This window comes from Haliotis rubra, unplaced genomic scaffold, assembly GCF_003918875.1.
Source record: "Haliotis rubra isolate DU_JTF1 unplaced genomic scaffold, ASM391887v1 Scf953, whole genome shotgun sequence".
Classification (NCBI taxonomy): domain Eukaryota; kingdom Metazoa; phylum Mollusca; class Gastropoda; order Lepetellida; family Haliotidae; genus Haliotis; species Haliotis rubra.
The window spans coordinates 281,567-297,211 of record NW_025767694.1 but is presented as its reverse complement, the minus strand read 5'-3'; the positions used below and the strand labels follow the sequence as shown (position 1 = coordinate 297,211).

At 43.8% G+C, this 15,645-nt stretch overlaps 1 protein-coding gene across 1 annotated transcript in view; it reads left to right on the top strand.

The window, feature by feature from the left end:
* The first annotated feature begins 917 nt into the window (after positions 1–917).
* The window catches only part of LOC124264980 (M-phase phosphoprotein 8-like), an 87,303-nt gene continuing 72,575 nt past the window's right edge, over positions 918–15,645 (top strand). The window contains exons 1-2 of the mRNA XM_046699761.1: positions 918–1,134; positions 7,819–7,980. Of these exons, the coding sequence (XP_046555717.1) occupies positions 982–1,134; positions 7,819–7,980 (315 nt within the window). The 5' untranslated portion in view covers positions 918–981. The remainder of the gene's footprint in view (positions 1,135–7,818; positions 7,981–15,645) is intronic.

Below are 15,645 nucleotides of genomic sequence, written 5' to 3'. Positions count from 1 at the left end.
CAAAACAATACCACAATACATGGATAGTCCATGAATGTCTTCCATATAAGTGAAATTACTCAACTAACACTCGTCTTCACACCAAGTATCGGGCAATCACAGTCACGTACTGCACGTGCAGCACGCGCCGCATCACGTTGCAGTAGTGGCATGTGTGTACAAAACATGAGTGACATGTGAAAATCCAATTACTGTACATCAAATTCTGTAATTGTATTCATATATATATATATGTGTTACACATACATATACACACATATATACATAAACATGCACATACACACACACACACACACACACATACACACAGACATACATCGTTTTCATAAGTGGAGATACATGGACACGAGGGGGGTAATTATTTTCAGTACTTTTGTGCACACCAACTTTTTCCCTTCCCGTAATAAATGACCTATATATAACCATTTAGCTGACCACGAGTAGCCAGCCCGACACTTCTAAGCAAGCGCGTACAGTGGTTCACAGCAGAAATGAGGGAAAGTCCGGCGTCTGTCGTTGAATTGATAATGAATTTAATAACAAACATTAATATGTGATGACGATGTAACTTCCCATGTGTTTTGTTTTGCTTAAAACGTACTGTAGACCTAGTTTTGAATATCGTTTATTATCGTACGTAGGTCTTATCTTAAACCAGACGACATATATATATATATATACATATATACATATATACATATATGTCCCACTGACCTTATTTTTGTTCACGAATGTAAATATAGGTCAATGGTTTGGTCGATTGATACCGCTGAGTGGAACGGATGTTAATGTAACCCAAATATGGATTTTTAGTGAGAGTCAGTGAGACAGCCTGTACAATCACATATACATGTTGTAATTCTGACATAACTGTTACCCCACAAAGCTGTAAACGTGCACGTCACTCAGCGAATTAATCATGTTTTGAAGTTACACATCACCCCTATTCTGAACATGGTATAGTCGCTGTCAGTGGGCAACATGGCGGACGACGAGGAAGGTGCGCCGATATCTGACGAAGAAATGGCCGAGGAAGACTCGATGTCGACAGGAGACGGCAGTAATGGTGCTAATAGTGAAGCTGAACAATTATACGAAGTAGAGCAAATAGTAGGAATGAAGAAAAATACAAACGTGAGTGACAACTGGCCTTGACATTAGTAACCTAGATGGCTCGAGCAGCTGCTCCGTGGACAATTTCAGCTCTGTTGTTAACCACTGGCGGAATGTCTTTGTTCACAAAGATGCTTTTCACCATTCATTCTAGTTCTGTTGATGTTTGAATTATCCTTCCATATAATTTATTTTATAAGTGCAGACTTAAATTTGCGAGTATTGTCAATTCATTAGCAAACCTGAGATCCAAATGGAGACCAGACTAGATTAAATAATGTGCAGTTTTCAGTTATGGATACTATTTTATAACACCATCTAGTTGAAATTATCAGGATGGGTATCTTATTACTCTTGTTTGATCTAACAAAAAGGCATTCCAGTCTAGAACATTGTGCCTTTGCAGTAGCCGTGCCAATAACCATGACAATATTCTTCCTCTCATTTGACACAGATAATCTTGGCGTAAATTTGGTTGTATTTTATAGAGAAAATTAAGCAGTAATGTATTCTTATGATTCAGTATCACACTGACTTATCCCACATTATTGTCAAGTTCATGTTTTTTTGCATGTAAAAGGGTGGTCGGGTAGCCTAGTGGTTAAAGCATTCACTCGTCATGCCGAAGTCCCGAGTTCGATTCTCCACATGGGCACAATGTGTGAAGACCATTTCTGGTGTCCCCGTCGTGATATTGCTGGAATAGTGCTAAAAGCAGAGTAAAACTAAACTCACTCGCATGCATGTAAATATTTGGAGATAATCTCCTGTTATATATATGGACTCTTAAGTCATTACTTATCATGCCATATTTTGTCAGAAGCTGTATCAGCCTTAGTTAATGTGTGTTGACAAACAAACTAGTTGGTTAATGTACAACAAATTTGTTGCACATTAAAACAGTGCATGCATTTATGGCCTACTCCATTTACCTCCCTTGGATAATGAAAATGGAACGACGAAATAATGTAGCTCGATATAACGTTATGCATAGGTTACTGTATTGTAAAAGGTGCCTGACCTCTTGATGTGATATGTGTATTATTTGCATGATGTTTGTTTCATACCTCATAAATGACTTGGTCAGTCCATAAGAAATCAGTTTTATTTTGAATTCTGGACTTCAGTTGTTAATATCAAACAGTAAATCATAGATGGTAAGAATGAACATTACTATTACTGATGCTTCAGAGGCACATCAATACAATACAAGCAATACAATCACTTTGTTATCATTAGGAAGAGGTAGTAACTTCAACAACCTAAAACAGGAATTTATATAATCTAAATTGCCTGATGGATATAAAGGTAACTGGACAATCTGTACGCATCCAAACGTTTTATAGTTTGGCAGACTCATACACAAATGTTGGACCCCAGTGTGGCCCTTTTGAGTATTTTGTTTATACAAGGGAGACAACTCTCTCCCTAGGATACACTATGTACAAGAAGAAGTGTGTTGTGTCATATGCGCCTGAGAAAGAATAATTACCTGACAATGGGGATGAAACACCTCAGGTACTGTGGTGCACAAGAGTGTTTGAACATTTTGTTAGCCGTATATATATATCAATACTGAACCCTCCAATTATCATGAGAAGAGTACAAAGCAGGCACTCTCCAAGCCACATATTTAAAAAAAACATGGAGGGCAGAAGAGGGCAGCAAAAGGCAAAACAGCTGCCAGTCCAAATAGAAACAAGAACATTGGAAACCAACCCATCTACAGAACACTTGTTTACTGGGCATTTATGAGAAGACTGGTGAGAAGGGATTGAAAGGAAATTCTGATATTTCTGGTTTGTGGAGTCAGCATTGTCATTATTTAAGGGCACTGATTATCTACAGAGGTAGGGACAGAGCCCAACAAGCCAAGAGCCTCCCAAACCCTGCTAATACACCTGGTGGCTCCAGAGACCAGTAACACCAAATGAGGAAGAAATTCAGTGATGACTTCCTGTTCAACAAGTTCAAGGTATTTATTTCTTTACATGAGACCAGCAGCACAAGACCACATTACCATATGGAAACAGGTTAAGAAAAGTAGACAACAGTTGTGAATTTGGTGGAAACATAATCAAACGCTGATACAAAAATCAGTCAACAAAGAAGGGAGCTACATCAGTTTCCAGCTGAGTCTATGCATGTGGAAGATACAAGACCGCAGGTCAAACAGATTAAACTGGATCTGTTGTGAGGCAGTGGTGAGGACGAAAACCTATATTACAAGTGAGGGCAATGTGGCTGCTGTGGACATACAGGCACTCATGAATCTGGACAAAATCGCCCAGCATTCACTGGATATATGTCTAAGTTGATACCAAGGTATGCCAGGACATAGGGGACATCTGACGTAGCCGGATGTTGACGAAATGAAGAAAAGGCATTCCATGGCTTGAAAAGATGTATTAAAAATGACAGCAAGTGGCATTTTTTAATCCAAGAAGTCTCAGCAAGCTTCAACATATTCAAGAAAAGACTATTGGCAGGCTTCTAAGAAACGGGAGAAAGGTTGCAGCCTACATCTTTCGGACTCTTGACACACACAGGGAAACAATATAATCAAACACACAAAAATGCACTATTGGTCAGATGTCAAAGAATTAATTCAGAATGCATCTATTGGGCACAGAGAGAATAAAGATTGTGACGATTCATGATAAACCACTGTTCGACAAAACACCAACAAAATATACGTCCCAGAATAGAGAAATGGTTATAGATATGCAAGATGTCCATTGTAAACTACAGGGAACAGTTTTCAAAAGTGGACTCCTCTTCGGACATTTGGGGAGATCTAAAATAAACAGTGTTGATGGAAAAGTATGTACATGACAGCATGGTAGAAATGGTCCTTAAGGTAGATGTATGAGTGACAGGTGACCACACGAAAGACCATCGCCATGAACCAGTGAAATCAACTGAAATGTCTGAGAAATCCTGGGATACAGACTCAATTTCATCATAACTGAATTACACCATTCATAAGTTTGTTAAAATGTTCCAAATCATAAATAACCAAACTCAAGTATTATATACTACTCAAAAGAATCCAAGGAACAGTGGTAATTTTGGGTCAGAATCTTTTAGTTAATATGCTGGAAAATTTGCAGAGATTGAGTGCAATATAATGATTTCATTTGATCGACAACTGGTAATGGTTTAAAGGTCATGTTATGTTAGGACGATAAGCCGATAGAATTTTGAAGGGTTTGAAGTTGGAAATTAGACATTTTTCCGCATTTCTGAGTTGCAATCTGAGGCTTCCATAGGTCTTATTCTCCCGAATACACCCAAACCTGCCAGTGCACGTGATAGTGCAAATCTCCCTGAACATCATGCACAAATTTACCTTGTAAGCAACGCCTGGAACACAGTTCAATCACATGTTGAAAACCATGCCTCAATGTCGCCGTCTAAGCATTGCCGACAGGGGGAGAGCTATTGGGTTGATCCAGGAGGCTATTGCCATATGTGAGGCGTCGAGAAGATTTAATGTTTCACCCTCGGTTATTTACAGACTATAGGTTCGTTTCCAAACTACTGGAGAAGTCTGTGAATAACGCTGCCCTGGTTGTCCACAAATAACAACTCGTCGACAGAACAGATTCATTGTCATCACAGCGTTACGTCAAAGAACTGTCACTGCAAACGCCCTTAGAAGTCACCTCCAAAATGCAGACAACGTCAGTGTCTCAGTTCAGACCATCAGGAGCCGTCTGCGTAAGAGCAATTTAAGGTCATTTAAAGGAATTATCTTCCCAATTGCCTTAGCAATCCCATGACATTCCCCCAGATCGGTGTCTAGATCTCCCAGGGACATATTCGTGGTCAAATGCAGCACACGGGTGTATAAATGAGTTCCATGTCAAATGGTTGCAGCAGTCTGGTGTTAAACTCACCTTTAGCTTGCTTTGCTACTATCAATGTATAAATTGCTGTGTTTGTGTTGCAAGTATCATTTCAATATGACTGCATATGTTTCTGGGAAAATAAATGTAATTATCATCAAAAAAAAGCAAAGAGAGCAATTTAAGGTCACAATGTCAAGCTGTACGTCCACCACTGCTTCCACATCACCGAGTCAACTGTTTAACATGGGCCAGACACCATTTGCGTTGGATCAGACGTCAGTGGAACAATGTGCTCTTCACTGACGAGTTTAGATTTTGTTTGCAGTACAATGATGACCGTATTCATGTGTACAGACGTCCGGGCGAGAGATTTTCTGACGTCAACGTTAGGGAACGAAACAGGTTTGGCGGGGGGTCACTTATGGTGTGGGGTGGCTTCAGCAATGGTCACCCGCACTCCTCTATTACATCCAAGGGAATCTGACAGCCATAAGGTATCAGGATGAGAATTTGCAACCCATCGTTATTCCAGCCCTAAACGCCATTGGTCAAGCAGCCACTTTTGCAGGACGATAACGCACGACCACACCGTGGGGGAGTTGTCATTGACTTCCTGCAACAAAACAATGTCAACACCATGCAGTGGCCGGCCTATTCACCCGATCTAGTGCCCACTGAACACCTGTGGGACGTGTTGGGGCAACGTGTAAGGATCAATCATCTACCCCTGTAAACGCTGTGCAGTTGTTACAATTCCTGCAACAAGATTGGTTAGCTGTTCCCCAAGACACTCTGAGGAATCTTGTTGCATCGATGAGACGACGGTGCCTCACCTGCATTGAGAGCAGAGGGGGACACGCGGTACTAGAGAACTCTAGTTCTTGTGGCTTTTGAAAGTGACCCCTATCACGGTAAAAGGTGCATTGTGTCCATACACTTCTTGTGTTTGATCTCAATTCATGTGATTTTGTTTCTGCAATGAATTGACCATAACCACAATAAAATATGTTTTCATCGTATTATATGTGTTTTCTTTATAATAAAAAACCTAGGTGTTCCTTGGATTCTTTTGTGCAGTGTATATTGAGAAGCAGGTGAAAACTCTTTTCGTCTTGTGCACCATGTCTTTACCTAAATATGCACTGAGTGCAAGTAGGTGTGATTTCCTTAAATTGAGCCCTGTCTAATGTGACCTTTCAGATCTGATATTCCAGATACTAATACAGAAAAATTCACACAAATCCTTGTGGCTCTAATTTTTAGAGAATGTTGTTTTACTCTGCCTAAAATGATGTCACATAAAAGAGACCTTTTTATGCATATCCTTCTTTCATCCAAGGGGTTAAGCATTAATCCAAATGAATATCTTATCATTTGTATCAATATTGACAAAAAAAAGACGGTATAGTCAGGATAGTTTAATTTGAAGAGAGCCATGTGGATGGGGTTAGAAAAGGCCACATGACTTTGATGCATATTGTTAGAGCTAGTAAATTGGATGAGTTAGTCAATGCTGATGGCTTAGTTGACTGTAGCATTGTGGTAACCCTGACAACATGGAATATTGTTTCTATAGTACTGATGGAAATAGAAAAAAACTGTTTTTAGGCTGTTACTCTGTATCCTAAAATTGACACAACTGCAAATAGCATATGTCGAAATAACCCACTTGACCTAACTGGGCGTTCAGTGGGATCGTATCGATATCAGAAAAGCATGTTTACTTTCGTAAAATCGGGCAAAACTTAGAAAAATACGAATAGCTGCTGAAAACAATAGATCAGACTATAGATGGCAATTAGATTAGGCTCAGCCAGGTATGACGACCGGACCGTCGACTCACCTGGCATGAAATGCATGTGCTGCCTACAGGCAAAGGGGTCATCTCAAAGATATTTTGTGCTTTTTCATGTGTGTTGACTATGTCTCATCTACTGATTAACATCTTCACGTGTCTTTCTTTCATAAAGTTTATGTTGAGATATGTAAGAGAGTATGATACCGAAAACCATAGAAGCGCGTCGTGAGTATATAGGTGGCATGACCACCCGAAGATCGACAGGACTGGATATTATTTGTAAATTGTTATGATGTGCCGTGTACCTCCCCAGTATAATTACCCTAAAGGATTATCTTATCTCAGCTGATATCTCTATCCCCAAGCCCGACCCCAGGTTTTGCTTTTGAGGCAACCCCTCCTATCTGTTTCTTTTTATAGTGACAGTGAGACTGCATGGTAGCTACATCCTTAATAGTTTCGGCATAAAAGTTATTATTTTTTACGTCAGCTATCGTCTATAATGAATCTACGTCTAATTTCAAATTGGGCATTTAAAAAGTGTCCTTTGTAATACAATATCGTCGCACACTAATTTGCATAAAGTCATGGTCTGTTCCAAATAAGTCTTTTTGGACTTAGAAAAAACCCACATTGCTCATTTCTGCACTAATTTCCCCTCAGTAAAGTCCTTTTTCTCCGTTTCCTATCTCTATACCACTGAGACTGTAGTTAGGCCGATACTGGTTAAAGCGTTGGCTCGTCAAGCCGAAGACCCGGGTTCGAATCCCCACATGGGCACAATGTGTTAAGCCCATTTCTGGTGTCCCCCGCCGTGATGTTGCTGGAATATTGCTAAAAGCGGCGTAAAACCAAACTCAGTCAGTCAGTCAGTCAGTAGTTTGGCCGAACTTCGTTTAACAGATATTTCACACTTTCACATATCAACTACATAAATTGTAGAGATAAATGAGAAAATACAGTTTTTTTCTATTTCCAACAGTACTATAATAACAATCATTGGTTTGTCTGGTCCTGACAAAATTCACTTGGTCACTTCACTTACTGTTTCAGGGGATAAAAGTGTACAAGGTTAGATGGAAGGGCTACTCAAAAGCATTTGACACATGGGAACCAGTTGAGAATCTGGAGAGCTGTCTGGACATGGTAGAGGAGTTTGAGGAAGTTAAAGAGAAAGAAAAAAAGAAGCGGTCAGATGAAAGGAAGAAAAGAATGGTAAGGGCCAACTTATCTTAGCTATATTTTGAATTTCTGTTCATACTTGTGCAGTTATTGCCATCTCAATCAAATATAGGTTTCAGTGAGTGTTGATCACCTGTACATTAAATAGGATCCTAATTTGATGAAAGTAATTATTTATTGATCACATCAACTATTTTGTGACCTTTTAATGAGGTCAAGGTCACTAGAGGTCACATGCCATGAGTTACAGAAAGTTTCAGTATATTTATTACGACCATAGCGGCTCACACTACTGAACTGACTCACACCATTGAATCGGCTCACACGACCACAATGGATGTCCCAGCCGAACCGGATCACATGGCTGAGCTGGATCATGCAACCGAACTTGATTACACGGTCTAACCAGCTTACATAGTAGTGAGATCACGCAGCCGATCTGGATCGCGATCTCGTTCTGGATCACACAGCCGAACTGGTTCCCCATCTTGTTCCTGATCTCCTCAAAAGTTCACACCATCGTTCGAGGTCACCTAGCCGAACCAGTTCACACCAGCAGACCTTATCTCGTTCTGGATATCATCGGTACTCTGACTCTCCTATCTTGGCGGGATCTCTACCCTGTTCTGGTTCCCCTGGTCTAGTTAGGGCTTCAGTTTGGGTGGTTTCACCAAACCTTTCTGGTTCCCCTTTAAGATTTGTCCTACCGACACCACCAGACGTCCTGCCAGGCCTCATCCCGGACCCAGGAGTGGCTCAGAGAAACAGTGACTTATCGATATCCTGGTGCCACTGGGAACTTCTGCCTCCAGTCGTTCCGGTTTTCAGCTCTCCAGTTGGTGGGAGACTAGGAATCTTCACCCCGAATTGGTTCTTCCTTCAGGACCCGTTTGTCACCAACACTCTCTTACACAGTTACCTGTTATGGGCACACCACTTTGATGCTCCACATGCTTCTGAGCTTCCAGACCAGCTCCCAATCCTGAGATCTACCATGGGTTTCGCTCTTAGACAAGTTAACAGTAGAGAGCCTCGGTCCATCACCCGTCACTCCATTTACTCTCCGACTTTTCTCGTACCAAAGAACAATTCCCAAAACTGCGCCTAATATTCAACATGAAATTGTTCAACGCATAGTACATGCTAGCACCTCCCCACTTCAGGGTGGTGTCGATCGGGCTGTTTCGCACCATCCTGAAGAAAGGGGGTTACCTTATCAGTCTCGATCTGCAGGACACCTATCTCCACGTCCCGATCCAACTGGAACACCGAAGGTACCTTCGGTTCATCTTCGAGGGGACATGGTATCAATAGCGGGTCCGGCCATTTGCAATATCTACGGCCTTGGGCCACCAAACCGATCATATCTTTCCTTCACTCTCGAGGGATTGCCTTCGAGGTTGCATAGACGATTGCATCCAGTCCACACGGGATCCAAGTGTCCTACTTCGACAGCTGCAGTTCACCACCCAGCTGCTTCGGCAGTTAGGGTGGCTGCTCAATCTAGGCAAGTTGGAACAAACCTGGAGACTTCAGTTCATCGGGGGAATGTTCGACACCTGTCTGCGATCCTGTGATGCTGGCTCGACAAACAGCGTTTGCGCTGGACTCTGTGAGTCCCTTCGTCCTGGCTCATCATCTATTTGTCAATGCATCTCTCAAGGGTTGGGCTGCTCACTTCCTAGAACATCAAGTGTCTTCACATCAACTAGATTCTTTTTCAGAAGAAGTCCTCCTTGGGGTACATATAAGCATTTAAATGTCCATTTAAAATCCGAAGACAGTTGTAACTATATTTTTTAATTAAATATTTACAAAACAAAAACTCAGTTTTGTCTGGGGCGATGGGGTAGCCTAATGGTTAAAGCGTTGGCTCGTCACGCCGAAGACCGGGGTTCGAATCCCCACATGGGCACAATGTGTGAAGCCCATTTCTGGTGTCCACCGCCGTGATGTTGCTGGAATATTGCTAAAAGCGGCGTAAAACCAAACTCAGTCAGTCGTTTTTGTCTTGTGAGACCACCCCTACAGGGCCCCCTCAGTACCCCCTACAGCCAAGAGCAGGTAACTCTAGCCATCAACCTCGCACCTCACTTTTCATGCTGTCGTTCTTCTGGAAAGACGTGCGTGTGTTCCATTGAAGTTTTGTGCTTCTTCCCTTCGGATATGAGTGATAAAGAGTCAAATACTGTATGTATGGTTCCTTTTCTTCCGCACGGGCGCTAGATGGAATTTATAGGCTGACTTTTTCATTCATAAATTGTTGTAACTTTGCAGGTCGGTTCCCATCTCCAGCCTTACAAATGGCAGGCAAGATGGCGGACCATGTGGCTTACATTCGTCCCTAGCGTGTGTTAGGCTTGGTGCCTGCACAGCTTGGATGTTTTGTGTGTATATGTTTACCATATGCTAGGCTGCCTTATTCTTTTTTCGCTTTCAGTGAAATACGGTAAGTCAGTGTTGGTAATTTAGCATATACTTCTGTATCTGCGGTATATTACGCTGTTGTATGTTAGCACACATAGCTTGCTTTTTCTCCGCTTGTTCATGATACATGTTAAGCTGGTTTAAATTGCTGTATGGTTTGGCAAATTTGTTATTGTCCGTGCGGTTTCCTTTTTTGCTATTTTTGTGTGTAAATATGCGTATATATCTACATTTTTACTGGGCAACAGTTACCATTAGGCGGGGGAGCTTAAACAGAGCCTCGGTCGAGCCAGGCTTCTCGGCGGTTCTCGATCCTCTGTCGTCCGTGGCCCCTTCTTCTGTTCCTTCGGAGCTGACTCTCGATGTAGAGAGCTCTTGCCTGGAGGAGCGGGAGGAGGAAGCCATGGATGAGGATGGGGGTCGGGAGCGGCTAGGAACAGCTAGCTTCTCGCTTGGTTCGTCCCTGAGGCAGGTGCACGAATGCATCGCGGCTGTACAGCCTCAGGTGGTTGTCACCTTGGACGACCCTAACCCCACGTAGCTCCGGCTTCCCGGTGAAGCTTTCGCTCGTGTCTGGTTGCCGATACCCGGCTACGTATTTTACCTTCGCTTATCAGTGAAGTAATCAACCAACCCTTTCCTGTCAGGTAGTCGGTCACGGTTCGATCTCCCCGAGCTAAATCGGCGCTACTTGATGGGAGAGGAAATGTTGTTTGATCCCCCGGTGGTTGACGAGTGTCAAGCCGAGCCTCGGCTTGTCAGGGTTGACGCTTGCCGCCTTTCTCCTCCGGTAACAAGGTGCTGAAGTCGGTTTACCACTCCCTCGAGGAGCAGTACCGCAACGCAGTACGGCAGCTTCGGGTTACGGTTCACTCAGCCTAGCTCTCTGCCCTGCAGAGGCAACTGGTGGACCAGGAGGGCGTGGATGATCTTGTGTCGTTGTCCACGCTGGCACGGCAACTTACTTACTTACCTTTCTCCAGGATTCGTTGCACTCCGGTGCCAAACTCTCAGGAGAAGGCGGATATACTCTGTGCCGAGGTCCAGTCATTGCTGGACAAGGCAGACATCGAAATGGTTCCGGTGGGCCAGGAAAACCTGGGGTTTTACTCCACTTATTTCCTGGTCATCAAAAAGGACGGAGGGTTCAGACCCATTCTTAATCTCAAGGGTCTGAATGATTTAATAGAGGTGCCGTCTTTCAAGATGGAGACACTGCGTTCAGTGATCTCATCTGTAGAGGCAAGGGATTGGCTCACGTCAATCGACCTCAAAGACGCATACCTCCATGTACTGATGCACCCTGAGTTTTGGAAATACCTCTGGTTTTCCTTCGACAGGAAGTGTTATCAGTTTCGTGTGCTCTCCATCTCCACGGCGCCAAGGGTGTTCACCAAACTCATGCTGGTGCCAGCTCAGATCGCCAGGGCACAGGGCAACTCGGGTTACCCGTACCTGGACGACTGGCTTCTCAGGGCACTCGCTACCCACTTGAGTCGGGATTCCACACAGTCAGTCATGGATACTCTCACCAAGTTGGGTTGGATTATCAACCTCAAGAAATCAGATTTGGTTCCCACCCAGGATCTGGTTTTCTTGGGGGCGAGATTCGAGACAAAACAGGGCATAGTCTCTCTGTCTCGGGACCGCATTCCCAAAGTCCAGGGGATTGTGTTTCAATTTCTCCAGTCCCCCAGGGCCTCAGCTCGAACTTGGCTTCAACATGGCGGCGACAGTGGACATAGTTTGGCGTGCATGCCTGAGGATGCAACCTGTTCAGCAAGCGATAGCGCAGCTGTGGTCTCACTCAGAGAGTTACGAGAAGATTCTGGTAACTCCGGAGTGGGTCATTCCTCACTTACGGTGGTGGACCGACACCGGGAATCTATCCAAGGGTTTACTGTTGGAAACACCGGTGCCGACACTAACAATTCAGGCTGGGGGTGTGTCCTGGGCGACCTCAGTGCTTCTTGCACCTCTGTGGTCATCTCAGCGCTGGTTGCTGGTAATACTCAGGTTGCTTGTCTAGACTCCTGTACTATTACCAATGCGACCGGACCTACTATCCCAGGAAGGCACGCCACACCCGAATCCCAGGATTCAGTGGGTGGCTTGGCCTCTGTCCGGAATCGCCTCCAAGCGAACGGAATTCCTGCACCAGTTGCAGACACAATTCTGGCTTCTCGGAGGGATTCGACTAACGTACAGTATGAGGATAGGTGGGCCTGTTATGCGCGCTGGTGTGGAAATAGAGGGATTCTCGATCCCTTTTCTTCGACTGTAGTCGAGGTGTTGGACTTTTACAGTCTCGGTTAGAGTCTGGCTAAGCTGCATCTATTATCCGAGGCTACTCCGGTGCGTAGTGCAGTAGCTACCTCCAAGGCTTACGCTGCTGCTCTGCCCATTGAGGAGATCTGCTCAGCGGCATTTAGGAGCCGACCGAGTACGTTCATCTGTCATTATCAGCTGGACAAACACTCACGTGAGCGTGCTCAGTTTGGCCAGACGGTTCTCCGCAGTGGACACAGTAGCACCTCTCAAGCCGATTGAGCTTTCCAGATTTTTACTCTGACCATTTCTGCACTTGGTGTTGGGTTTTTATCATCTCCTTTTTATCGATGATGGTATCTGGTGGTGGTTTTTAGTCCTGCTATCCGTTGGTGATCGGTTCCTTACTTTTACTTTCCATTTTACACGCTTGAACAGCTGTGCGCTATGGACAGTAGTTTGGTTTGGCGAGTTCCTGGTTTTTGCACCCCTCCGAACTTAGGTCGGGGTGTGTGGTTTGACTGGGGATGTAATATCCGATCAGCCAATCGGCATATAGGCTATGACAGTAGGGGTCCACGCCTTAGTCATGCCCCCCGCCTTGATTGACATCAGCAGTCAGGGGACTAGGTGAGTGTAATTTTCTCTATTTCCGTACAGTTGTAGACTGTTACTATCTATGGATCACTTTGTCAGACAGAAAACCACTCCTGGCTCCTTTTTCTTTGGGAGTCTGTTTAATGCTTATATGTACCCCAAGGAGGACTTCTTCTGAAAAAGAATTATACAAACCTGTAGAGGTTATGAATTCTTTGAAGAAAGTCCTCCTTGGGGTACGGCCACCTGCCTCCCCTCATTCTGATACGTTCAGTATGAAAAGTGAGGTGCGAGGTTGACGGCTAGAGTTACCTGCTCTTGGCTGTAGGGGGCCCCGAGGGGGCCCTGTAGGGGTGGTCTCACAAGACAAAAATGAGTTTTTGTTTTGTAAATATTTTATTAAAAATATAGTTGCAACTGTCGTGGGATTTTAAATGGACGTTTAAATGCTTATATGTACCCCAAGGAGGACTTTCTTCAAAGAATTCATAACCTCTACAGGTTTGTATAAATTTCTAGCTGTAATTTTGTCCGACAAGCACAAGGAAGAGTTGTGAGAGACCTGATGATTCAGTCAGACAACTCTACTGTATTTTGGTATATCAACCATCTCGGGTCGACAGGGTCAGCGAAGTTGCAACAGTGGACGGTTCAGTTCTTCCATCTAATCAACTCACTAGACATTGTTGACACATTCCAGGAGCAAAGAACGTGATCGCAGACGCTCTCTCTCGCTCCAGGCGCCTGTCATCAACGGAATGGAAGCTCCATCCTCAGATCTTTCGCACGATGGTTTACCCAATGTCCCAGCCAGTGATAGACCTGTTCGCTACAAGCTTCATCAACCAACTCCCTATGTTTGTGTTCCCAATCCCGAACCCTCAGCAGTGGGATCTAGATGCTCTGGCCATCTCCTGGCTGGACCTGCATGCTTATGCATTTTCTCCTCCAGCTCTACTTCCCAGGGTCATACAGAAGCCGACGACCACCTCCAGGATTCGTCTGCTTTTGGTCGCTCCCTTTTGGCCAGGGGGAAGTTGGTTCATAACCATAAGAAGCCTGGCACAGCCAAACCCAGTACTGCTTCCAGATCGACACGATCTCCTGCTTCACCCTCATTTAGACCAGCGCCATGGGTCTCCTCAGACCCTCAGTCTGCATGTTTGGAGCTTCTCCAAAGGTCTCTTGTAGCCAAAGGTTACTCCCGCTGGGTAGCCATGGCTATCATGTCAGCTCATTGTACCTTGACTTTTTCATTGTATGATGAAAAGTGGAAGAGGTTCGAAGCTTACTGCAAGGTCACAGAGGTTTTCCTACTACTGCCTCTGTTCAAGTCGTCGCGGAGTTTCTGCAGCATCTCTGTTCCACTAAGAAACGAAAGAGTACTACGTTGGCCACTTATTTAGCAGCAATCAACTCGGTTTTGGATACTGGTGCGGGTACTAAAGTTTCTACGGTTCCTTAACTTCAGTACCTTCTGTGCTCTAACAGACTCACGGACCAGTCCCAGAAGTTTAGACCTCCGGCCTGGGATCTCTATGAACCTCCACTGGCAAGAACTTTGAGCATATCACCTTTAAAACCTTCTTCTTGGTGGCTTTAGCTATTGCTGCTCGTATCTCTGAACTTCACTTGTGGACGTAAACCGTGTACATTTTGAGCGAAAGAAGAATGGCAGGGCTTTTTTAGGTCTTTGTTGGGACTTGTTGCAAAAAAAACCAACTGCCGGGACAACCAGATCGTATGTTTACCATCCCTCCATTGTCCAAGTGCAAAAAAATGCTACAAACGTTGAACAAGCATTTGGCTACAGTAATCAAGAATCACATGGGTCCAGTGACGGCAGCCTCAGAAAGTAAACCTAGTGTAAAACTTACTTCTAGCACCCCAGTCAAACAGGGCGGCAGGGGCTTATTTGGACTCCATTCTTTTATGTCAACTAAGGGATACCGACAATGGGGCAGACAGCATGAGGACAGAACTAGACACACACTGTTGCTCTAAGACATCAGCTAGTTTGATCCTCATTTGATGTGGTGGGACGTCTTGCTTGTCTTGGACAGCCAGTGTCAGTGACTAAATTGTTGTATGGTATTTTGTCTACAAGATGATAGCTAAAAGATGGGTCATTGTAATATCATTATGTAAGAAAGAACACTAAAAGATGGGTCATTGTAATATCATTATGTAAGAAAGAACACTAAAAGATGGGTCATTGTAATATCATTATGTAAGAAAGAACACTAAAAGATGGGTCATTGTAATATCATTATGTAAGAAAGAACACTAAAAGATGGGTCATTGTAATATCATTATGTAAGAAAGAACACTGTCCTAATGACAGTATCTGATTTGATTTTTTTGTTAAACTATTAGGTTATTTATTCTCAGTCTCTGGTCAAATAA